General features: G+C 38.2%; 1 protein-coding gene across 4 annotated transcripts in view; it reads right to left on the bottom strand.

The window, feature by feature from the left end:
- The window catches only part of LMBR1 (limb development membrane protein 1), a 146648-nt gene that overhangs the window by 103768 nt on the left and 16165 nt on the right, over positions 1–26715 (bottom strand). For 2 of the 4 annotated variants that reach the window (XR_014020883.1, XM_081284649.1), the window contains exons 2-5: positions 14982–15054; positions 13112–13151; positions 4046–4185; positions 2710–2748 (exon numbers count right to left, since the gene is read on the bottom strand). Coding sequence is in view for 2 of the 4 variants with exons in the window: in XM_081284649.1 (XP_081140775.1) it covers positions 2710–2748; positions 4046–4185; positions 13112–13151; positions 14982–15054 (292 nt within the window). In the remaining 2 variants the exon portion in view is untranslated. Of the gene's footprint in view, positions 1–2709; positions 2749–4045; positions 4186–13111; positions 13152–14981; positions 15055–26715 lie in introns of those variants that run through there. The other 2 variants (XM_081284650.1, XM_081284651.1) reach the window with 2 other exon arrangements.

A 26715-nucleotide genomic window follows, 5' to 3' on the forward strand; every position in this document is an offset into this window, starting at 1 on the left:
TCTTCCTCCTAAGGATTGCTTTAGCTATTCTGGGTCTCTTATTTTTCTAGGTACACTCAGACACTGCTGGCGGGACTGCAAATTGGTGCAGCCAATATGGAAAGCAGTATGGGGATTCCTTGAAAATCTGGGAATGGAACCACCATTTGACCCAGCTACCCCTCTCCTCGGTCTATACCCAAAAGACTTAAAAACAGCATATACTACAGGGACACAGCCACATCAATGTTTATAGCAGCACAGTTCACAATAGCTAAACTGTGGAGCCAACCAGATGCCCTTCAGTGGATGGATAAAAAAAAAAAAATGTGGCATATATACACAATGGAATTTTACTCAGCAATAAAAGAGCACAAAATCATGGCATTTGCAGGTAAATGGGTGGCGTTGGAGAAGATAATGTTAAGTGAACTTAGCCAATCCCTAAAAAAATAAATGCCAAAATGTTTTCTCTGATATAAGGAGGCTGACTCATAGTGGGGTAGGCAGGGGGAGCATGGAAGAATAGATGAATTCTAGATAGGGCAGAGGGGTAAGAGGGAAAGGGAGAGGGCAGGGAATTAGCAAGGATGGTGGAATGTGATAGACATCATTATCCAAAGTACATGTATGAAGACTCGAATTGGGTGTCAACCTACTTTATGTACAACCAGAGATATGAAAAATTGTGCTGTATACGTATAATAAGAATTGTAATACATTCAGCTGTCATTTATTTTTTTAAAAAATAAATATAAATAAATAAATAAAAATTAAAAATTCTTAAGAAAAGGACCAGATAACATAAAATATAAAATTCTGAAACTCAAAAGAGCAAATAAATTTAAAAAGCAAAATTAAAACAACCAAAAAATATATTCATGGAAATTAAATAATAATTATTCAATATAATTATATAGTAAATGTGTTTCACATCAATATACAAAAAGACCACATAAATCAATATGAAAACAAAATAGAAGACAAAAGATATGGAACAAATTATACATGTACCTGAAGTTTTTATATCTTTGTGCCCCATGAAGAGAAGAAAGCCAGCCAGTGCTTTCAAGACCATCAAATGGAATGGAAAACATTCACCATGTGATAGTAAATGCTTGAAAAGATGTGAATGGCATGTGCCACGTGGCATGCGCGCGCACACACACACACACACACACACACACACACATAGATACACTGAGAAAGAGTGGGCTTTATCTTCTTCTTTGAACTGTTCCCTATTTTCCATCCTTCTATAGTGAATATACTACTTTTATGTTCAGGAAAAAAGTCAGAAGAAGCCATTGTTGCTCCTGATGTTCTTAACATGCAGGGCCTGAGTCACGGCAACAGCTAAGGGAATGCTGAAGGAACCTCATCTACAAAAGGTACACTCTGTACTTCCTCAAACATTCTGTATTTTCTCAAATTTACTCATCTCATACATTAAACTGGTAAACTAGTGGATCTCTTACATTTTACTCTGTTCTTTTCTTTTGCATTAGTTACAAAGAACATGATAACAGCTAAAAGAGAAGTTGCAGCAATTTAAGGCATGCAAGAGGTATTTCAGTTGTTGCATATGGATTATCATGATAATATTACAAGGCAAGTTATCCCAAGGTGTATGTCCACTAGCAGTTATCATGATAATATTACAAGGCAAGTTATCCCAAGGTGTATGTCCACTAGCAGTTATCATAATATTACAAGGCAAGTTATCCCAAGGTGTATGTCCACTTGGGAGCTCCAAATTGCACTGGCCAATACCATATATTTAATGGAGAAGCCATCTCTGATACATCTGTTTCTGGTCCAATGGCAGGTCAGCTGCATGTTATTAAAGAAGGACATTCTACCATTAACTCAAAAGAAGGCTCCTTGGTAAGAAAAAGTCATGTTTTACCTTAAACATGGCATGAAGGAATTCAAACATGCAGCAAATACTGGTCAAGATACTATTTCCTAAACTGGGGTGTGGCTCAATGGTAGAGCGCTTGCCTGGCACGTGTGAGGCACTGGGTTCAATTCTTAGCACCACATAACAAAATTATTTTTTTTAAAAAGATATTATTTCATAAGAAGACACTCTTCAATAATTTCAAAGTGCTACTTCATTAGGATGGGGGGAAATTTGACTCCACACTAAAACACCTGAAAATGAGGTGCCCTAATTCTGTTACATGCATTTGGTTTTCATAAAGAATGTATCTAACCCACCATAGAACTATCGAATTACATTATCTCTATAAGAAAATAAGTGTTAACACTAATAACTAACATCTAATGACACCAATAAAACAACACTTACAATAACTAGTAACAAAAAATAACGTTGGGGCTGGGGTTGTAGGTCAGTAGCAGAGCACTTTCCCGGGATGTGTGTGTGAGGCATTGGGTTTGATCCTCAGCACCACATAAAAATAAATATAATAAAATAAAATAAAGGTATTGTGTCCATTTACAACTAAAAAAAAATTTTAAAATACTGCTAATAAATGGGGGAGGTATGAGTAGGATAAAGAAGAAAAATATCAAAATCTCTAAGAACATTAATGAATTCTAAGAGACAATTATAAAAGAATTATACCAGCATGTTCTAGGAGAGAAAACAGTTTAGTGTACCTACACTAAATTAATATATAAAAAACATTAAGTCTCTTTAAGAAGAACAGAGAGAGAGAGAGAGAGAGAGATGAGGATGTAGCTCAGAGGTAGAGCACTTGCCTAGTATGCTGAAGGCCCAGGTTCCATCCCCAACACCACCTTGAGAAAGAGAGAAAGAGAGAGAGAGAGACAGAGAGAGAGAAGACACAGTCTAAATAACCTATAGCACCAATTAAGAGACAGGTATTTTACATTAGTTATATTTCTAAACTCAAGCCTGCAAGATAGATCTTATTTATCATCCTAACTAAGAGAATAGGAAACAAGTCAGATAATAACTATGACTTGCCCAGTGTTTTAGTTTTTCCTCGCTGTAACCAAAATACCCAACAAGAACAACTTCGAGCTTGGGAGGCTGAGGTAGGAGGATCACAAGTTTAAAGCCTCAGAAACTTATCAAGGCCCTGAGCAACTTACCAAGATCCTGTCTCAAAACACAATAATAAAAAGGGGTGGGGATATGCCTCATCAGATAAGTACTCCTGGGTTCAAACTCTAGTGACAAAAAAAGAACAACTTAGACGAGGAGAAGTTTATTTTGGCTCACAGTTTCAGAGGTCTCAGTCCACAGACAGCCAACTCTAATGTGGAAGGGTACAGGGGAGAAAAGCAGCTCAGACGTGGCAATCAGGAAACGGGATGGGGGGGAGATCCTCACAGGGACAAAATATTAAACCCAAAAGCATGCCCCCAGTGACCACCTCCTCTAGCCATACCCTACCCTTCATTCCTGAAGTCACCACCCAGTTAATCCACACCAGTGGATTAGGTTACAGCTCTCATAATCTAATCACTCCATCTTGGAACATCCTTTCAGTGTCTTACACAGGAGCTCATGGGACGTTTTACATCCAAACCATAATGCCCAGGGTATGCTAGAAAATGGCTGACCAAAGTTGGAATGCAAGTCTACTTCCCTTCAAAGCAATATATCTGATTATCCATATTAAGTCAGTCATTACTTTTTTAAATCACAAAGTTTATACTTGATACAGTGTGTTTTCCCCCTTCCATCATATATTTTGAAATGACAAAGGAAACTAATAGAAAATAAATAAAACAGACTATGGTCCCTGATTTTTCAGGTTTTCAATGAAAATTCAACATAACCAGTTGAATCAAATTTTTCTTCCTAAATATTTAAATGAAGATATTTTATCAAAATCATAATGAATATTAAAAACTGCTTTTAGATTAAATAAGAGAAAAAAGCCTTTCACAGCTAAAAAACAGGAATGGTAAATAAAATCCACTTTTCTGATTTACTAAGGATCCTAATGATTTACTAGAGAAAGTTACAAATTATGAAGGAAACTAAGAAAAGAAAAATTTAAAAATACAATGTAGTAAGAAATTAAAATGTTAATAATGGTTATACTAAGCAATATATACTAACCATGAATCAGGGAGCCATTTAGCCACTGAATATAGTAGTTTTGAGGAAAAGAAAGCAGGATTTCATTGCTGATTATTGAGAAGGGTAAAAGCAAAACAGCCCCAGCTGAAACTGCTAAAGTGAAGGTGCTCAAAAACAACCTGGAAGAGAAGAGAGTCATGGTCACCAGACAGGACAAACAATGATCACAGAAGCAACATCAGAAGAATACAAACTCAATTTTCTAATCAAAAAAATATTATACAAGGATATCATTAAATATATGTATTTGGAAGACAAATGATGTATATATGGTCCTGGAAGTTAAACTCTCAAACTCCATGAAAAGATCAGTAAATCTGATGACTAGACCTAAAAGACAGATTATATATATATATATAAAAATACAAGCTTCTCACATTTTGCAGCAGTGGTTCCATTCATATTTTAAACACAAGTATTTATTTCACAATTGTATTTAATTAATAGCTTTGACAATGTATGTTAAAAGCAATGCAACAACTGTCTTGGGTTAAAAAAAACACTTGTGAAAAAGGTATGAAAAAAATTAATTTAAAATTATTATCTCAGCTGGGTGTAGTGGTGCAGATCTGTAATTCCAGCAACTCAAGAGGCTGAGGCAAGAATGCTGCAAGTTCAAAGCCAGCCTCAGAATCTTAATGAGACCTCAGTGGTAAAGTACCTGTTGGTTCAATCCTCAAAACCAAAAAAAAAAATAAAGAAATAAAATAAAATGATTATTTCATGACAAGAAAAGGGAAATGCTAACTACCTTGATCTGATCAGTGTAGACAATATGCAAATGCTGAAATAAACACTGAATCTCATTAATATGCACAATCAGTATATGTTAATCAAAAAAAAGAACTATAAATGATCAAGAACAAGAAAAAGCATTAATCCTTCTACCTCACAAATATAAATGAAGTTACCTATTTAATAAATTTTATTTTCAAAAAATAGTCTATCAATAAAATAGATAAAACACAGCTGTAATGTAAAAAAAAAAATCTAAAATAAATTAAGTCAACAAAACAAATGGAAAAAAAAGCATGAACAATAAATATAAAACATGCTCTCCCCACCCCATCCCCCCAAAATGCACAAATGCAATCAAGAAAAAAGAGACATAAAAAGTCCACACATTGTATAATAACCCATGGCGAGGCATATAGTTACAAGGGGTTTTCGCTTTCTCAGTTACACTTATTCCTGATATGTTTAAACTTTTTATATCAAATACCTAACTTGGAAAAAGTTTTTACAGAATATAATGGCAAAAGAAAAGAAAACTTCACTAACATTCAAAATAGAATCATACTAAACGCTCAAAATACACACTGACTAAAGTAACTTTGAGGTCAGTGCCATCTTGTGGCCAAAAACAGAAGTGAAATATATTCCTAGTTAAAGTCAAAGTGCCCAGAAAACCTGCTGTGTTTGGTAAATTGATGTAAAAAAACCTCAAATGTGGACCATGTGTTACATACCAACACATAATTCAGATAAAACACATGAGAAATGCTACGAACTGGTCATCTTAGGGTGAATGGCAGCTCTAGTGGTAATACCAGCAAACCTCTCTAGGAAAATGAGGATGTTAGCCCAGCTGCCATCATTCCTACCAGGGCCAAAGCTAAGATCAAATCCAAATTCTCCAGGACTGGCTCTCCTTGTGTGCTTTTCAGGATGCCTTTACCAGGACACACTTCAGCATACACTTAGACTTCCCTACCCACCTTGTTCCCTATACATCAAACTGCATTGTTAGCATCCACACCTGCACCCTCCTTAAAGTACACTCCACATACCCACATGGCAAGTCATGCACAAATTTCAAAACAGACTTCACATGTCATCTGCCCTGAGAATCATTCCTTAGCTTCTACCATCTTCTCCTCTCCAGAAAATTAGCTCCTCTCCCCTCTTGACTCCTGTAATACTCTCATCATACACCTGGCAATAAAGGCCAACACAGTTTTCAAATCAAAAACTATAACCAGTGATCTAACAAAAGGAGTCAGCTTCTGGGACAAACAAATTATTTAAAGTCAAAGAAAACCCACAATTCCTGAACAATTGATCATCACAACTATAATGCTTGATCTTTCATAAAAAACTATTAGAGCCTATTACTTTAATTGTTGTGATTGGCCCTAATGATAACAAAAATATTTTTTAAAAATCACTGCTGCTGCCACTGAATATAGCTGAATAAAAAAGTTATTCATAAAAGGTTCATGTGACAGTTAAAGCTGGCAGAGAGCTGGTCCTTAAAATAAGGCCCCAAGTTGAAAAAGCACCATAGAACACTGTGCTTTAGACCACACTACTTATGTAATTAAAGAAGAGAGGCCTTTCAGAATTGAAGAAATTTCAGAAATGTCCTTCTGAAATGCAGCAGAATAAAAAAATTACATCTTTAGAGTAATATGTCTTTTGTGATAGTGGAGGGGAAAGACCAGTGTTTTCCCAAGTATCTAACATTTGTTACTATCTCCTTGATCCGATGAGAAAGGCAGAATCTCCCCTCCTCTCCAAAATGTGGTGAGGACCGACACTGAGATGTTGAATATAATGGGGGTAAAGACAGCTGGTCATCCACAGACCACATCTTGTGCAGTGATTATGAATTAAGACAATAAGACCACTTCAACTTAGTTGAACACTCCACAAAACTTTCATATACTTTCAGTTGGCAAACAAGAGCCAGAACCTTGACTCTTGGATCTCTAATCCCCCGTTCTTGACCACATCTTCAAATCTTCAAGCTCTTTCCAAGCTTTCTGACATGGTCCTGCAGTGCCTCATTCCTGGAAAATGACAGTCTTCTCTTTCAGAATGGGAACAGAAGGGTAAACTCCTTCCATACTGTTACTGTTTGGATATGAGGTATCCCCCAGTAGCTCCTGTATTAATGCAAGAATGTGAAATGACTGGATTGCAAGAACTGTGATCTGACCAGTCCAACCCAGTTTAAAGGGGTGATAACTGTAGGCAGGTGGGGCATGGCTGGACGAAGTGGGTCACAGGGATCTTCCCTGGCAGGAAGCATTGTCCCTGCAACCCCTTTTCTCCCTCTCCCCTTTCCCCGCTTCTCCCTAGTTACTTGCTGCCTTGAGGGCAGCAGCTTCTCTTTGCCATGTCCTTCCCCCCGCGATGTTCTGCCTTACCTTGGGTCCAGAACATGCCCATCTATGGACTAAGACTTCTGTAACCAAAAAACTTACCCTCCTCTAAATTGTTCCCATCATGTATTTTAGCCACAACAACACAAAAGCTGACTAAAACACTTACCATTTGGGAGCTCTCCACACTGCTGTCTCCACAGGCCTCCTTCCTCACCAGCTGGACATCTTTAACCTTCCATGTCACCTTCTCTAGCTCCTAATCCTCAGAATAGAAAAGTCCTACGGGATTTCTGATCTTTCAAAAAGCTTCTTGAGAAGGACATACAAGTTACATCTTTACTTCTACATCAGTTTTTTTCTTAACACATTGCAGTAGGATTTCCACTCCTCACCACATGTTAGTCAGCTTTTCATTACTGTGACCAAAATACCAGACAAGAACAACTTAGGGGAAAGATCTACTTTGGCTCATTGTTACAGATACGTCAGTCCACCACGGCAAACTCAATTGCCCTGGGCCCTAGGTGAGGGCATATCATGGTAGAAGGACAAAATAGAGAAGAGCTGTTTCCTTCAAGGCAGCTAGAAGCAGACAGAGTGAGCCAGAGAAAAGAAGGAGCCAGGGACAGATAGAGTCCCCTGGGGCATGTCCAAAGCGACTCACTTCCTCCAAATGTACCCAACCTGACAAGAATTTTGACCACCTCCCATAGTCCACTCAAATTATTTATCCATCAAATGGAGTAACCCACTGATAAGGTTACAGCCCTCATTATCCACTCACTTCCTCAAAGCCCCACCTCTGGACATTGCTGCTGTAGAAATCAAGTCTTCAATACACGAGCTGCCGGTGGACATTCCATATCTAAACCCTAACCCCACAGTAGTGAAAAAGTTCTCCTTATGATCAAATTTATCAGATACATTTAAGTTGCAATCTGAACCTGACCTTGCATGATATTTCAAGTTGATGAGCACTATTTCCATCCTAAGTCTTTGTCTAGCTAATCAGTAAATATATGCTGCATGAATTAGGCTCCCTCATCCCTCACTCTACATCAATGGTTCTTTAACCAGTGATTGTCAGAATAATCATGTTATTCTGAGCAGCAGTACTATCAGCACCACAGAAGGAGTACCCAGCTCTAGCATCAGGACCCCCAAGGAGTAATGAGAAGCATCATCTGGACCACCATGAGGCTTTTTTAAACACATATCCCAGGGTATCTGACTCAGTGAGTTTTTTGGTAACACTCATTCACCAGAAAGATATATATGTTTAAAGTTCTGTGCTAGGACTGTTCTAGGCATGTTACAACAATGAACAAAACAACCATTCTTGCCCTCATGAGCTTAGAATCCAGTTGGGAAAGTCAGATAATAAACTATAAAAGAGTAAATGTGAAATTGTATAACATTAAAATCATAAATGCTACAGAAACATAATGCAAGGCACGGAGGACTAGAAACTGAAAGGAAGACAGATGAGTTTCAGTATTAAGTATGGCCGTCAGTGTACGCTTCACTGAAAAGCAAAGATTTAGATGGATGTGGTAGGGCACACCTGTAATTCCAGCAGCTCAGGAGGCTGAGGCAGAAGGGTTTTAAGTTCAAAGCCAATCTCATCTATTTAGCAAGGCCCCAAGCCAAGTTAGCAAGATTCTATCACAAAATAAAAAATAAATAGACTTGGGATGGGGCTCAGTGGTAAAGTACCCCTGGATTCAATTCCTGTTGAAAGAAAAGGAAAGAAAAGGCAGGCTGGCTGTCGGAAATTTAGGGGGAAGGTAAGGCAAAGCAAAACAAAATGGAAGGGGTTGAAAGCTCAGTGGGGCAGCTGACAACAAAAGCACTCTGGGAAGACAAAACAGGTCTGAAAGCCCTAAGCCAGGCGTGGCCAGCCTTTTAAGGAAAGCACAAGATATGGCTGCCTTTCAGCAATGAGAAGGGCAAGAGGGCCATGGAGGAATGTCTTGGGCCAGGTGAGCACTTTGGCTCGCACTCTGAGTGGGCAGGAGTGGCTACTCCAGAACTCTGAGCAGAAGGGGGCATGATCTGGCTAATGTTCTGACCAGAAGCAAGGACAGAAGAAGGAGACTCACTGGAAAGCTCCTGAAGCAGATATGGCAGCAATAAAGACAGTAAGATGGGCAGTGCAGTCCTGAAGACAGAACAGATAGATGCCTAATATGGAGAGGAGGACAGGGAGAGGCATCAGGGTGACTCTGGGGCTTTGGGCCTGAACTGAAAGGGTGGAGCTGACAGTACTTCAGATGCAGAAGGCTACAAAGCACAGCAGGCTGAAGGGGAAATGAGGATTCCGTTGTGGATACATGGAGTTTGACAGGACTATCACAGAAGTGTCCACGCTTCTTTCGATAGCTATGAGTAGCTGGCAATTGCTGCCTGCCCTTCTACCAACACTGTTGTCTAGATCACTGGTCAAAGTGGTGTCCGCCAGGGTTCTCCACCATAAAATTACTCTTTCTTTTAATTAGTATTCTGAGTAAGGTTAGTTCTTCTTGTCGAAACTTTCGATTTAATTCACTTACTGATTTCTGTATGGACTCAAAACCATTCTACTATACTCAATGGATTAGGATCCATTACAATGATTGACACTGTTGCTTGAATTGCCTTTAACTTGGTATGAGAACCCTGAAGGATTCTGCCTCCTTCAACATATGCCCATCACTCTCTGGATACTTGCTTGATTCTTTACAATAAGATGTATAAAATTAGGGGCTGGGATTGTGGCCTAGCACATGAAAGGCCCTGGGTTCGATCCTCAGCACCACATAAATTAATAAATTAATTAATTAATTAAAGGTATTATGTCCAACTACAACTAAAAAATAAATATTAAAAAAAAAGATGTACAAAATTAGCCTGGGCCTTTCCTGACCCCAGCCTGCAACCCAACCTCTCTCCAAAAGCACTGTTCTGCTCAGCAGGCGCCGTCTCTGGGCATGCTGGAAATGCTCACTGATGCTGGGAAAGGCACTTCCAGGCGCCTCAGAGGGCAGACAGAGCTGAGCGGTGCAGCATGTGCTGAGCACACACATGTGCACACAAAGACCCATATTTATTTCTATATTTACTTCTAAACTCTCTAGATGCTGGAAACCATGAAATTACGCTGATACCTCCAATTCCAAGGCAACAACTTGGTAATTTGTTTCCATTTTTTCCTTTTCCTCTGATTGTTCTTGGTTCATCCCATTATCTTTACAGAATCAGGCTTTGCCATCACAAATAACCAATCTCCTATCACACTATCCCCAACCTGTACAGACAAGCACTCTCCTATTTATGGAGCTCCCCACTCTAGACTGTCTGCCATACAGACACCCTCGTTCCCCCTTGAATCATTCCACCACCCCAGCCAGACTCCCACAAGCACAGACACCATCCTCAGCCTGTAGGGACCCCCTTCTCAGAAGCTCTCTTTACCTATGCAGCTGACCTCACCGGCCAGGCTCCAACACACACACACACACACACACACACACACACACACACACACGCCAGCCTTCCCTCCAGCACAGACATCCTCCTTGTCCTGCCCAGGCTCACAGCCAGCAAAAGCAATCTCACCTATTTTTTTAATTTTTTTGCTTGATAGTTGGATCAACTATTAATTCAAATCAAATTAAATACCTAGTTGAGAAGAGTTCTCAAAAATGCACTGAGTTACAAAGGGCAGAGGAAGTTAATTTAGGATTTTGAGTACACAGAAACAGAGCATGGAATAAAGGCATATCAGGAATAGAAGAGAAACCAAAGGTGGCCTCTAAAAGGGTCAAAAAAGCCAATAAGAGGCTTAGTCAGCCGTGGAAAGCCCTCTCACGTGAACAGAATGGTGTCACCCTCACCTGTGCTCAACACCATGTCTCAACTCCTTTTTTGTCCTAGTTAAGGTACCTTTCTTCTCTACCTTGCTCACAACTGCTTTCAGGGAGAGGAGGGAAGGCAAGGGAAAAGGGAGACGAGACGGGAAAAGGGGAGTGACATTGATCCCACCTGCTACACCACAAGCAACCTTTTTTGTTGTTGTTTTGCCGATGTTATTTAATTCACATCCTACAAAGGAGATGAAAGCCCTCCTTTACAAATAGAGAAAGCCAATCTTTGCTTCTCCATCTCTTCTGGATGCAAGTTAATTTTGGGTGCAAACTATGAACGCATACCAGCCTCACTCTCTGGTTTTCGTTTTCACTCTTATCACCAATGCAGGGGAAGGGAGTTGACCAGACAACACTCATCCTCTCCGGTGACTCTCTCCAGGCTTCCCCCTCCTAACTCTGTTGTAACTGCAAACCCATCTACCTTTAGGAACAGGATACAGCACAAACCTCGACACAGAAACTACTTAGTGGGAAAGCTTACTATCATGCTGTGCAGCTGCCCCGCTGGAGCAGAGGAAGGAAGTAAAGCCTGCTAGTGGACAGTTTCACAAGAAAACAGGACACAGTTGCATCCTCATTAAACACACTTTTACAGATAAAGGGCAAAGTGATATGCTCTGTTAAGTTTATAAATTATTAATTTCGAAGTGCATTTAAGTACATTTACCACCAAAGTTGTGCAGACTAAATGATGAAGAGAAAGGCCCATACTTCACTTACCCTTCACACCTAGAGGATTTCACATGGAGGAAGATCTGCCCTTTACTCAGTCTGTGATTCATGACTGCTTTTTAGATGTAGTGAAGTGAATTGTGGTTTTACAGAAGCATTAATTTAGATAATATCACAATGTTAGTAATAAAATTAAGACCCCCTAACCCTGTAAATTTAAAACATCAAGCTTAGGGCCTAAGTTGGAGCCTAAGGAAAGAATCTCTACAGTGAAGTTGCAATTATTTTTGTTTCTTATCCAACTTTCCTAGGACACTTGAAATAATTTAAATTGCCAAATCTAGTAAGGCAGAATCTATTTATATTCATTTTTCAATTATGAATCAAATCTGGTCTATTCAAGTCATTTGTTAGCTAAAACGACTCTTTCATTGAGGTGAAATTCACACTATATGAAATCCACACTGCAAGACCTATTAGTCCTTCATCTCTTTTTATGGCTGAATACTGTTCTGTAGCATGTGACTACATGTTAGTACACGTGTATCAATGTATTGGAAGCACAGGTAATCTCTTTCCCTCTTCCCCTTTTCTTGCCCTCTTACCTCTCCCTTTATCAAAGATGCATAATCTGATAGTAGTCATGAAGAGACATCAGACAAAACCAAACAAATGACCAGTACTCTTCAAAAGCATCAAGATCAGGAAACCTGAGGAAATGCTGGCCAGGATTGTTATCTGAGGAAGACTAAAGGGACAAGATGACTAAATGCAATGTGTGGTTCTGAAGTGGCTCTTTTTGCTATAATGAACAATCAGGGCCCACCTCCCTGTCATAGAAGGTGCCCACTCCACTAACCAGAAAACATCTGTTCCCTGTTTCAAGAAAGTCACAGTCTTTCCCAAAGACAATTCAAACAGCTGGGGTTTTCTTTCTTAAACCCAGCAGTTTCTCCAAACTTAAGTCCATTTTCTCATTAAACCTTGTAAAGATAAAATCTGGCATCTCCTTAAATAAGCAAATTTTAAAACTGCTTACATGTGTTTGCTTAAATGTGCTTTTCAAAGGTAGGATTAATATTGAGAAAGGTGGGCTGGGGTTGTGACTCGGTGGTAGAATGCTTGCCTAGCACTTATAAGGCACTAGGTTTGATCCTCAGCACCCCACAAAAATGAATAAATAAATGAAGGTATTGCGTCCATCTACAACTAAAAAGAATTTTTAAAATATATTGATAAAGGTGTTATAATACGTCAGGTAATTTTTTCTCTGTATTTTTGTCCAAAAATCAGAATTATTTTCAGAATTTGACTTCAGAAATAGAAACAGAATAACTGAATTTTAGAATACATACGAAATCCTGTTGACTATGGCATCTTCATCTTCTTGTTCATCTGCAAAAATGTTTAAAGTATTAATATCCTTTTTCAACAAAATGTTTCACTAATTTACTTAAAAATGTAACAAAAACATAAACTTGAAAAAGCAATTACTAAATAGAAATAAAGACTTTCAAAGAGCATTGTGTTTATTTCATCAAAGATCCAAATTTAATTCAGACAGAATGGCATACAATTAGAGAAGGCAGTGGTATTTTTTAAAATCCTGATTGCATATGTAAATTTAAATTTCCCAAATATTTTCTCTTCAAGAAAATAAAAGTTAGTAGAACCTGAGGGCCAGTATGAAACGTACTGTCAAAGAATATTAAGTGAAATAGCTAATGAATTAAATTTTCTGGCTGATAACAGTACACTAAAGTTTTCACTATAAAATTAAAACTTATAATCTTAGAACTCGTCAAATTTTCTATAATTTGAGTTTGTCATTAATAATGGCAATGAGATTCTCATTGAGAATGAGACCATCCTAAACTAATTTGGATACCACAGCCTTTTAAAATATCTTTTAAAACCTCAGTGTTGATGGTGTACTTGGGCCTTTCTGTTACTCCAGTGTCCATCCCTTAATTCCAGGCTGCTCAAAACAGCTTTACAACCAAAAGGACCACAATGCAATAGTCACAGTTAGTTCATACACAAGCAATCAATCATCAAGTCTTGGGAGGAACTTCAATATACCCATGGCCACTTCAGTTCTATTCCCAACACCTGCTAAATCCAGGGTACCCTAAAAATTAAGTCTCTTAAATCTTCCTTTCTCAGTCTCTTAACTTTCCTTCTTATCACCCCTGATCTCCCCTAAAACAATGTATTTATGTTCACTCACTCACCCCCCCTCCTTCTGTGCCCATACCTATGAAATTATGCCAAAATATCTTTCAAAACAGCTAAGATACTATCTCGGATTTTCAGATCTTCAAAATCTTGACCAATTACAGAATCTAGGCATACTTCAGTATGTTCAGAGTCAAGTAACACTACTAAAGTAATACACAAGAGAAAGAGCTGTTTCCTTATGTCTTTCAAAAGTTTGACGGTTTTTAGATTGATAATATAATATCAAAGAATCTTTAAAACAAGGAATCGTGCTATTAGCCCAGCATCACAGGCTGAAAGTATTATGATTCCCAGAAAACAACTAAGATTTGTCAGAAAGCAGCAAGGCAGTTGCTTAGGTATTTGTGAAATTCTGACCTAAAAGTCTGTGAATTTAATTAGCACAAAGTTCACTAGAGGAGGCGGGGGGGGTACTGGGGCTGTAGCTCAATAGTACAGCACTTGCCTAGCATGCAAGAGGCCCTGGGTTCAATCCCCAATATCACAACAACAAAGAAAAGATATCGTGGTCCCACTAGCTAGGTAAGGATAATATAAAGTACTAAAAGGATAGTAGATAACTGAATGCCAATAGTATTATGGAGACTATCAATTCTAGAGTACTTCAGAGAAAAAAAAAGATATTCTAGTAGCTGGGAAAGGATAGGTGGGACTGAATTGACTATTCAAAGTCAGAGCCAGTAACAAGGAACCAAATTGCCTCATAAACTCTGGAATTTCCCCAGATACTAAATAGCCCAGCACTATTCTTAGCTGGGCCTAAGAATTGTGATAAACAAGGACTCTGGTCTCCAAAGGTGATCCTAACAGTAATCAAATTCCCTGGAAGGTATTTTTAGTGCACCAGTTCAGCAGGCACTGTTTACTTCAACCATGGGCATATTCAATACAGTACCACACTAACAAGTACCCAAAGAGCCCATGTACCACACTGAGACCAGGAGGCACAATAATGAAAGCTTTAACAAAAATGTTTGTACTTGCCTGATTTTCTCTTGTACCTTGTGATGATGAAGTAGGAAACAATGTACAGAATGGCAAAAAGAAGAAAACATATCTGAAACAAAACAAATTTAACACATCATTTACATTTTTTTGCCTTTTTCTTAACTAATACAAGATACATCTTTTAGCATTTATAGGGAAAAGGATTTACATTATACAAAAGTAAAATTTTGGGGCTGGGATTGTGGCTCGTAGTAGAGTGCTTGCCTAACACGTGAGAGGCCCTGGGTTCGATCCTCAGCACCATATAAAGAAAGAACAAATAAAATCAAGTTTTTAAAAAAAAAAGTAAAAATTTTAGACATTTTGCTAATATAAAGCTTTGTTAAAATACTAATTTATGTGACCTCATCAATTAATCCATTTAATACTATTCCAGGGAGTAAAAATCCCAGTGGAGAGTTTTCTCTTCATAACTTGATCAAATGTTTTTCAAAATCATATGGAGGTGTCAAGAACCAGACTATCACCAACAAGTCTAAGAAGCAAAGTCGATGAGAATCCACTACCTACTAAATATCAAAACACAGGGAAGCTTCAGTGACAAAGTGTGTGCTGGCAACAAGAATTCACAGATGAATGAAATAGATTCTATTATGTAAAAACTTAACATAAATGAGGCATCACAAATCAATGTGGGGAGCGGGGCGTAACTGTTCAATCCAGCAAAGCAAGCCACCAGGCTGCTTGGAGCCTGCCAGACAGGCTAGGTAGAGGCTCCAGGCACAGCTCATAGTGCAAAGGGGAGCCAAGGTGCGTCGGCCCATCCCCCCACGCACTCCCCACCAGCAAACTCATCCACACACACATAGTGGATAAGCTCTGAAGCCCCATTCCACAACCTCAACCTCCAGTTTCCTGACCTGGCACAAAAAAATGAAAGTGGGACAGACTTGAATGACAGTTGGGACCAATATTGGGGGCTAGGGATATAGCTCAGTTGGTAGAGTGCTTGCCTTGCATATGAAAGGCCCTGGGTTCAATCCCCAGCACCACACTCACAAAAAAGTATTGGCCAATAGCGTTACTATGTTTCTGAGCCCTAATTAGCATAAATTTCGACCAATAGCATAAGTACATTTCTAAACCCTAATTAACATAAATTTGGACCAATAGAAGAATTAGGAACTGATGGTGAGTGCCTAGGGCCTACTGCTGTAACACTGGAAGGCATGGCCCAGCACTGAGAGCTGCAACACTTCCTGGCTGCAGAGACCTGCACCTGAAGGCAGACCTCATCTAAAAAAACTCCGTCTCACCTGCTAGTGGAAGAAGAAAATTTGAGTTTCATCTCAAAACTCTGGTTTCACTATGATCAATGACACCATCTAGAAAATTACACCTCAAAAATGAAGACTATAAACCACGGGTCAGAGTTCTCCAAATACATATGGAAAACTGACAGAATACAACATGGACCTTGAACAAATGAGAGCATTCACGAGCACCTGCACAGTCCGAGGACCTATTTGGAACACCAGCTACTTAGGGATCATTGACAGAGACACCACGTCCTCCTAGTAATCCTCAGAATACAGGACATGTGTCATAAGGAAAACGAGTTGTTGGTAAAGAAATGTAAACAGAGGGGTCTTCTAGGAAGGAACTGAGGATAAGGGGGAAATGTTCTACAATGTAACAGAAGTCAGAGTAGGGCTTAAAGAAGAATGGAAAGAAGAGTAACTGAGCAGAGAAAAAGTAAATTATATGGTTAAAGCCAGTGCGATGAGTTGATATTTGACAGTTGATATAAAAAGAATTGATATTTCTGAGAGGCTGACTAAAATTCCTTCAATCAACAGAAATTTATTGTGTGTTCACTATATGTCAAGTATTCATTTAAGAACTGGGGACACAGCAGTGAACAAAGCTGATGCCCTCATGAAGCTCACAATCCAGTGGGAGAAATAACAAAGTAAATGACAAAGAGTTAAATTGCAGTGTGTCAGATGACAATCCGTATAGACTCGGGGGAACAGACAGTGCCAGCAGCAGTGGGAGCATGCCTCACCAAGAAGGTGACATGTGAGGAGAGAGTTGTGAGAGAAGACACGGTAAGTCATGCAGACACCCAGGGGGAAGTGAGTGAGGCAGAGAAAACAGCAATGCCAAGGGTCTCCGGCACCAGTGGCTCCTGTGTGTTCAAACAATGAGGGGAGAGAACTAAGAGATGAGGTCAGAGAGTAATGGAGGCCCAGTTCCCACAGACCTTTGTAGGAATTTCTGCTTCCTAGACATGGTAACTACTGTGTTGGTCCTGAACCTGAATGACATGGGAATCTACAGTAAGATTCTCAGCAGAGAGTTGATGTGATGAGATGTACATAATGTAGACGTAGATGCTCTAGTTGTTACATAGAAAATAAGCGAGAAGAGGGTGAGGACAGAAGCAAGAGACCACACAAGAATTTGCCACAGAAATCCAAAAGCAAAGTCACTTAGACCTATACAGTGGAGGCGTTAAGAAGCGATCAAGTCCTAGGTATGTTCTGAAAGCAGACCTGGAAGGACTTGCAGGAACGAACACAAGGTTCTCAGCCTGAGAAACTGGAAAAACTGAGTCAGGAAAGATCACAAGAGGAGTTCTGGGGTGAAACAAGCACTGCTAAATCTGAAATACATATATTCACTCAAGTAAAAAGGCTGAATGAGCAGTTGGATATAAAAATATAATAATCTGTACTGTGCAGGGGAAGGAACCAGGCTAGAAACTTAAAAAAAAAAAAAAATCAGCAGATGGTATTTCAAGTCCTGAGACTAGATAAGATTTCCAACCTAGGGGCTGGGGATGTGGCTCAAGTGGTAGCGCGCTCGCCTGGCATGCGTGCAGCCCGGGTTCGATCCTCAGCACCACATACCAACAAAGATGTTGTGTCCACCAAAAACTAAAAAATAAATATTAAAAATTCTCTCTCTCTCTCTCTCTCTCTCTCTCTCTCTCTCTCTCTCTCTCTCTCTCTCTCTTTAAAAAAAAAATTAAAAAAAAAAAAGATTTCCAACCTAGGAAAAGAAGTCTAGAAACAGAGCCCCTGGAGCTCTCAAACATTTAGGAGGAATCTGCAAAAGCTGACAGAAAAGCATGGGGGGTAGAGGGGTCAACAGGACTAGGCACTGAAAGAGCCACATGAAGGAAAAGGGAATTATCAACAACAGTGTCAAATGTTGCTGACCCACCAAGTAAGATGAGGACTGAGGATTGACAACTGGGTTTAGCACCATGGAGGCTACTGGCAACCTTGACAAGAGTTGTTTTTCTATAGTAATGGAGGCCAACCCTGGACTGGAGTGGGTTCAGAGGAGTTAGAAATGGCAAGGCAAGTAGATAGTTCTTTCAGAGAGTCATTAGGAAGGAAGAAACAGATGTGAAGGGGAATGTGCAGTCAAGAGGCTTTTTACAAAAGATATAGAAGGTGGAATGAATATGCCAGTAGAGAAAAACAACATCAATGTCAGAGAAGGTGTTCAGAATGATCATAATTAAACTGATATGCAAGATAAAGAATGAGGTAAGTCGTGAAGTCAGAGAGAAAATACATGAAGTGAAAGGTCAAAGAGAGATTCTGAAACAAGCAGAAATCCTTGAGAGGATTTCTGATTTATTGACAGAGTCAATAAACCAAATTTAAAATTCAATGGCAAGCATCACCAGCAAACTAGACAACTTGGAAAATAGAGTTTCAGGCAATAAAGACAAAATATATAATCTTGAAAATAAAGTTGGCCATGGAGAAAAATTGTTAAGAGATCATGAACAGAACTTCCAAGTAAGTAATGCTCCATGTATGTATAATATGTCAAAATATACTCTACTGTCATGTATATCTAAACAGAACAAATAAAAAGAAAAGAACTTCCAAGAAATTTGGGGTAACATGAAACAACCTATTGGGATAATGAAGGCTCAGAGATACAAACCAAAGGAATGCACAATCTTTTCAATGAAACAGTATCAGGAAATTTCCCAAATCTTAAGAATGAAATGAAAAATCAAATACAGGAAGCTTATAGGACCCCAAATACACAAAACTGCAACAGACCCACATAAGGCAAATTATTATGAAAATGCCTAACATACAGAATAAGAATAGAATTTTAAAGGCTGCCAGAGAAACTGGGTGTGGTGGCGCATACCTGAAATCCCAGCGTCTCAGGAGGTTGAGGCAGGAGTTCAAAGCAAGCCTTAGCAACGTAACAAGACACTTAGCAACTCAGCAACACCCTGTCTCTAAATAAAATACAAAAAAAGGACTGCAGATGTAGCTCACTGGTTAAGTGACCCTGGGTTTAATTGCCAGTACCCCCCCCAAAAAAAAATAAATAGATTGATAAATAAATGGCAGCTGGAGAAAAATGACAGGTCACATTTAGAGGGAAACCAGTCTGGATCTCAGTTGATTTCTCAATACAGACCCTCAAAGCTAGGAGGTCTTGGAATAATATATACAAAGCTCTGAAAGAAAATGGATGCCAGCCAGGAATACTACACCCTGCAGGATTAAGCTTCAGAACTGATGATGAAATAAAAACCTTCCACGATAAATAAAAGTTAAAAGAATTCACAACTAGAAAGCCTACACTATAAAACATACTCAATAAAATATCCCATGAAGAAGAAATGAAAAAGAAAATTGAAAATCAGGAAAGGGAGGAACACTAGAGTAGTCAATGAAAAGAGAAAATAATTCAAATTAAAACTAGAAACAAATCAAAATGACAGTGAATAAAAATCATTTCTCAATAATAACACTGAATGTAAATGGCCTAAACTCATCAATACAGTGGCGCACACCTATAATCCCAGCAGTTTGGGAGGCTGAGGCAGGAGAATCGCAAGTTCAAAGCCAGCCTCAGCAAAAGTGAGTGCTAAGCAATATAGTGAGACCCTGTGTCTAAATAAAATATAAAAATAGGGCTGGGGATATGGCTCAGTGGTTGAGTGCCTCCGAGTTCAATCCCCAGGACCAAAAAAAAAAAAAAAAAAATAGACTGGCCGGGCACAATGGGACACACCTGTAATCCCAGCAGCTTAGGAGGATGAAATAGGAGGATTGTGCATTCAAAGCAGTCTCAGCAAAAGTGAGGTGCTGAGCAACTCAGTGAGAACCTGTCTCTAAATAAAATACAAAACAGTGGTTGAGTGCCCCTGAGTTCAATCCTTGATACAAAAAAAAAAAAAAAAAAAAAAAAAAAAAAAAAAAAAAAAACAGACTGGCAGATTGGATTAAAAAACAAGATCCAATAATATGCTGTCTTCAAGAGATTCACCTCATAGGCACATCCATAGACTAAAGGTAAAAAGATTAAAAAAAAAAAAAAAAGCATATCATTCACATGGATCTCATAAACAAGCAGGAGTTTCCATCCTCATATCAGATAAAGTGAACTTCAAGCCAAAGTTAATCAGAAGGGACAAAGAAGGTCATTTTATACTGCTTAAGCAAATTATATATCAGCAAGACATAACAATCATAAATATCTATGCCTAAACAATTGAGTACATGCATACATATATCAAATAAACCCTCTCAATTTTAAGAATCAAGTAGATCACAACAAAATAATAGTGGGTGAATTTTACATACCCCTCTCATCACTGGATAGATCATCCAAACAAAAACTATATAAAGAAGCTATAAAACTAAAAAATACAATTAATAATTTAGACTTAACAGACATATATGGAATATTTCATTCTTCAATGACTGAATACAGCAGCACATGGATCCTTATCTAAAATAGACCATATCTTAGGCCACAAAACAACTCTTTGCAAATACAAAATAACAGATAATACCTTGTATTCTATCTGATCATAATGGAACAAAACTAGAAAATCAATGATAAAATAAAAAATAGAAGCCACTTTACCACCTTGAGACTAAGTTATATGATATTAAATGATCAATGGAGGTGCTGGGGCTGTAGCTCAGTGGCAGAGCACTTGCCTAGCATGTGTGAGGCACTGGGTTCAATCCTTAGCCCCACATAAAAATAAACAAATAAAATAAAGGTATGCTGTCCATGTAGAACTACAAAAAAAAAATTTTAATGATAGAAAGAAATCAGGGATGAAATTTAAAAAAAACTTCAGCAGTAAATGAGAATATCAACACAACATATCAAAATTTCTGGGACACTATGAAGGTGGTTCTAAGAAGAAAGTTCACTGCATTGAGTTCATTCATCAGAAGAATAGAAAGTCACCAAATAAATAACCTAACATTACATCTCAAAGCCCTAGAAAAAGAAGAATAAATCAACACCAAAAGCAACAGAAGACAAGAAATAATTAAAATTAGAGCCAAAATCAATGAAATTTTTTAAAATTTTCAAAAAAAAATCAACAGAACAAAATACTGGATCTTTGAAAAATAAATAAAACAGATAATCCCTTAGCCAAGCTAACAAAGAGAAAAAACTCAAATTACTAAAATTCATCATAAAAAAGGAATATCACCATAGACACTACTGAAATACAAGACGAAAATCAAAAACTATTTTGAAAATTTATACTTCAATAAAATAGAAAATCTTGAAGATATCAACAAATTTCTAAAGTCATATGACCTACCCAAACTGAGGACATGCCTCAACATTGTAAAAGCTATCCATGCTAAACCCGAGGCCAACATGATTCTAAATGGAGAAAAACTGAAAGCATTCCCTCTAAAAACTGGGACAAGACAGGGATGCCCTCTTTCATCACTTCTATTCAACACAGTTCTTTAATCTCTAGACCTAGCAATTGGGCAAAAGAAAGAAATTAAAGGGATACAAATTGGAAAAGAGCTCAAAGTATCCCTTTTTGCCAACCACATGATTTCTGTATGTAAAAGACCCAAAAAACTCCACCAGAAAACTTCTAGAACTCATAGATAAATTCAGCAAAGTAGCAGAATACACAATTAACATCCATAGATCAACTGCATTCCTGTACACCAATGATGAATCAACTGAAAGAGAAATTAGAAAAATTATTCCATTCACAATCACCTCAAAAAATAAAAAAAATAACTTGGCAATCAATCTAACAAAAGAGGTGAAAGACCTCTACAATGAAAACTACAGAATACTAAAGAAAGAATTGAAGACGACCTTAGAAAATGGAAAGATCTCCCATGTTCTTGGACAGGCAGAATTAACATTGTCAAAATGGCCATACTTACCAAAAGTACTACACATATTTAATGCAATTCCTATTACAATTCCACTGACATTCTTCATGAAAATAGAAAAGGTAGTCATGAGATTCATTTGGAAAAAGTAAGAGGCCCAGATAGCCAAAGCAATCCTTAGAAGAAAAGCGAAGCAAGAGGCATCACACACCAGACCTTAATTTATACTACAGAGCTACAGTAACAAAAACAGCATGGTACTGGCACCAAAACTGGCATAAAGACTAGTGGAATAAAAGACACAGAGACGAACCCATATAAATACAGTTAGTTTCATATTAGACAAAGGCGCCAAAAACATACATTGAATAAAAGACAGCCTCTTCAACAAATGGTGCTGGAAAAATGTATATGTAGTAGAATGAAATGAGACTCCCATCTCTCACCCTACACAAAACTCAATTCAAAGTGGCTCAAGGACCAAGGCGTTACACTAGAGACCCTGCACCTACTAGAAGAAAATGTAGGCCCAAATCTCCATCATGTTAGCTTAGGAACCAACTTCCTCAACAAGACTCCTCAAATGCAAGAAGTAAAATCCAGAATCAATAAATGGGATGGAATCAAACTAAAAAGCTTCTTCACAGCAAAGCAAACAATCAAGAATTTTAAGAGAGAGCCTACAGAATGGGAGAAAATCTTTACTACATGCACCTCAGAGCATTAATCTCCAGGATATATTAAGAACTCAAAAAACTTAACACCAAAAACACAAATAACCCAATCACTAAATGGGCAAAGGAACTGAACAGACATTTCACAGAAGAAATATAATCAACAAATATATATGGAAAAAAAATGTTCAACATCGCTAGCAATTAGAGAAATGCAAATTAAAACAACACTGAGATTCCATCTCACTCCAGTCAGAATGGCAATCATCAAGAATACAAGCAACAATAAATGTTGATGAGGATGTGGGGGAAAAGGTACACTGGTACATTGCTGATGGGACTGCAAATTGGTGCAACCACCATGGAAAGCAATATGGAGATTCCTGAGAAAACGTGGAATGGAACCACCATTTAACCCAGTCATCCCACTCCTAAGTTTATACCCAAAAGACTTAAAATCAGCACACTACAGTGACATAGCCTCATCAATGCTTATATCAGTTCAATTCACAATAGATAAGCTATGGAACCAACCTAGGTGCCCTTTAACAGATGAATGGATAAAGAAAATGTAGTATATATACACAATAGAATATTACTCAACCATAAAGAAGGATGAAATCATGGCATTTGCTGGTAAATGGATGGACTTGGAGACTATCATGCTAAGTGAAATAAGCAATCCCCCAAAAACCAAAGGCCAAATGTTCTCTCTGATATGCAGATGCTAGCACACAATAAGAAGGGAGTAGAAAAGTTTTGGAGTAGAAAAGTTCATTGGATTAGACAAAGGGGAATTAAGGGAAGGGACTGGGATGGGAATAGGAAAGGCAATAGAATGAGTCAGACATAACTTTCCTATGATCATATTCAGTACCAATAAACTCCACATCATGCACAACCACAAGAATGGGAGCCTAATTAGAATAAGTTATGCTCCATATATGTATGATGTCAAAATACACTCTGCTGCCATGTACCTGTACAAAGAATAAATAAATAAATAAAACTAATTTATGATTTTTTAAAAATTATTAGATATTAAGCCAAGGAATACAATGGTTGGATTTTTTTTTATTTCTCCCTTCCTCCCTCCCTCCCTCCCTCCCCCCCCCTCTCTCTCTATATATATATCCAAATCTCTCTCTCCCCCCCTGCTCTCTCAGACAAAGCTGAATTATTTAAGAAAAAAATGTACAAAGCACGACAAAGTACAGCACTTCAGGAAAAAATAGTAAAACCCACAATGAAGAAAGAACCATCATAAATCTTCCTATACCAAAAAACACAACACCAAAACACTTTTAAAAACTGGACATAAAAAGATAAATAAAATATTATACTAGCTAAGAGACTGTGATTGATCATGCAAGAAATAAGCCTAAATCAAATAAATAATAATAAATGAGAATTTTAAAACATAATAATACTAGAGGGGAATCTCAATAAATATCTAAATACATAAATAACATTATACTTAATAATGAGAAACTCAAAGCTTTTCCATTAAGACCAGGAACAGGGCAAGATGTCCATTCTCACCAACCTTTCTCAACATTATACTGATTTCTGTGCTGGTCACCGTTGTGTTGTTGTGACTAAGATACCTGAAAAGAATAAGTGAGAGAAGGGGACTTATTCTGGTTCACAGTTCCAAGGTGTGGTTCATGGCCAGCCCAGGCCACTGCTCTGTGCCCAAGGTGAGGCAGAACCTCACAGCAGAAGTGTATGGTCAAGAAGCAATGCCCCATTCATGGCAGCCAGGAAGCAGAGAGCAGAACAGGAAGGAGCCACAAGGAAGATGAACATTTCCAGGGTACACACCCCAGCGATCCACCTCCTCCAGCCACACCCCACTTGCCTACAGTCAGTCCAATCAAACTAGGATGAACCGATGAGATTGCAGCTCTCATATCTATTCATTTCACCTCTGAATATTCCTGCATTAACACAGGAGTTTTTGAGGGGCACCTCATATCCAAACCATAACATATGGAGAATACTAGTAAATGCAATAAGACCAGAAAGAAAATGAGAGATATATAGGATCTGAAGGAAGAGATAACCTGTCTGTTCACAGATGAAAGAAAAAATCTGAACAAATCAACAAAAATAACTAGAACTAAGTAAGCAATTATAACAAAGCTGCAGGTCACAAGGTTAATATACTAAAGTCAATTGCTTTTCTACATACCAACAATGAATAAGTGGATTTTGAAAGTAAAAAACACAATATCATTTACATTAACACTTCAAAAAAATACATAATACTCAAGTATAAATCAAACAATATGTACAAAAACTACATAAGAAATACTAGAAAACTGAAGAAATCAAAAAATAATTTAATTAAAGGAGAGATATCCTCTGTTCCCAGATAGACTCAATATTCTCAAATTTTCAGTTCTTTCCAACTTGATCTCCAGATTCAATGTAATCCCAACCAAAAATCTCAGCATATTACTTTGCAGATACTAATTCATCCTGAAACTTATATAAGGCAAAAAGATCCATAATAGTCAGCACAATATTAAAGAAAAAGAATGAAGTCAGAGAACTGGCATCGTAAAGTTTCAAGACAGTCTATAGAGCTATAGAAATCAAAGCAGTATGGTATTGGTAAAGAATAGACAAATATGGGTCAATAGAACAGAGATGAGATCTCAGATATATACTCACATAAATAATTCTTTGACAAAAGAGGAAAGGCAATACAATAAAGTACTGTTTTTTTTCAACAAACAAGGCCAGAATAGAAATCCATGAGAAAAATATGAATATAGACTTATATACTTCACAAAAGTTAACTCAAAGTGGATCACACATCTGAATGTAAAACACAACAGCCCTAAAACACTGACAAGTACCCTACCCCACTACCAGGTAAACTGTGCCAGAGTCACCTAAGCCCAATATGGTGCCCCACCACCACCGTATAGTCCTCAGAAACTGACAGCACCACACCTCACCTATGTGAGCCTGCCAAAGCAGCCCTTCCTGACACAACCCACAGAAACTCATGGCAAGTCCCACAGCCAAAGCCAGGTGCACCAGGCCCTGAGCCACTAGCAAACCTGCCCGTATAAGAACACCACTTACCTGAGCTAGGATTGCAGCTCAGTGATAGAACACTTGCCTAGCATATAAAGGCCCTGGGTTCAAGTCTCAGCACCACAATAAGAAGAAAAATAGAAAGAAAGCCAGCTGGTGCGATCCTCTAATCGCCAATGTTGACTACAGCTGAAGAAGCTACAGGACAATTCACTGAAGCATCCACCCAAACCAAACCCAGCACAGCCTATCCAACTGGTCTCCATAAGAAAGTCTTTTTTTTTTTTAAGAGAGAGAGGGAGAGAGGGGAGGGGGAGAGGAGAGAGGGGGGGGAGAGAGAGAGAGAGAGAGAGAGAGAGAGAGAATTTTAATATTTATTTTTTAGTTATCGGCGGACAGAACATCTTTGTTTTGTATGTGGTGCTGAGGATCGAACCCGGGCTGCGTGCATGCCAGGCAAGCATGCTACTGCTTGAGCCACATCCCCAGCCCAAGAAAGTCTTAATAGAGAAAACTGATTCATTAGAAACAATGGAAGGACATGTGCATTTATTTATCAGTAATAAAGAAAAGGAAATCAAGAGAACACAGATGATTAATGAATGTAAATGGATTAAACGCCCCAATGAAAAGATACAGACTGGCTGAATGGATGAAAAGAAAAGAAAGAAGACCCAACAATATGCTGTCTACAAGAAGTTCACTTTACCAGTAACAACACATATAAACTGAAAGTGAAGAAATGGGAAATTACTATACAAACATAAACCAAAAGCAAGTAAGAATAGTTATATCATACAAAATAGATTTAAGACAAAAACTATCTCAAGAAACAAAGTGAAAGTAACAGTTGTAAATATAAATGCATCCAAT

The sequence above is a fragment of the Spermophilus citellus genome (genome assembly GCF_964194105.1).
Source record: "Spermophilus citellus genome assembly, chromosome: 3".
NCBI lineage: Eukaryota > Metazoa > Chordata > Mammalia > Rodentia > Sciuridae > Spermophilus > Spermophilus citellus.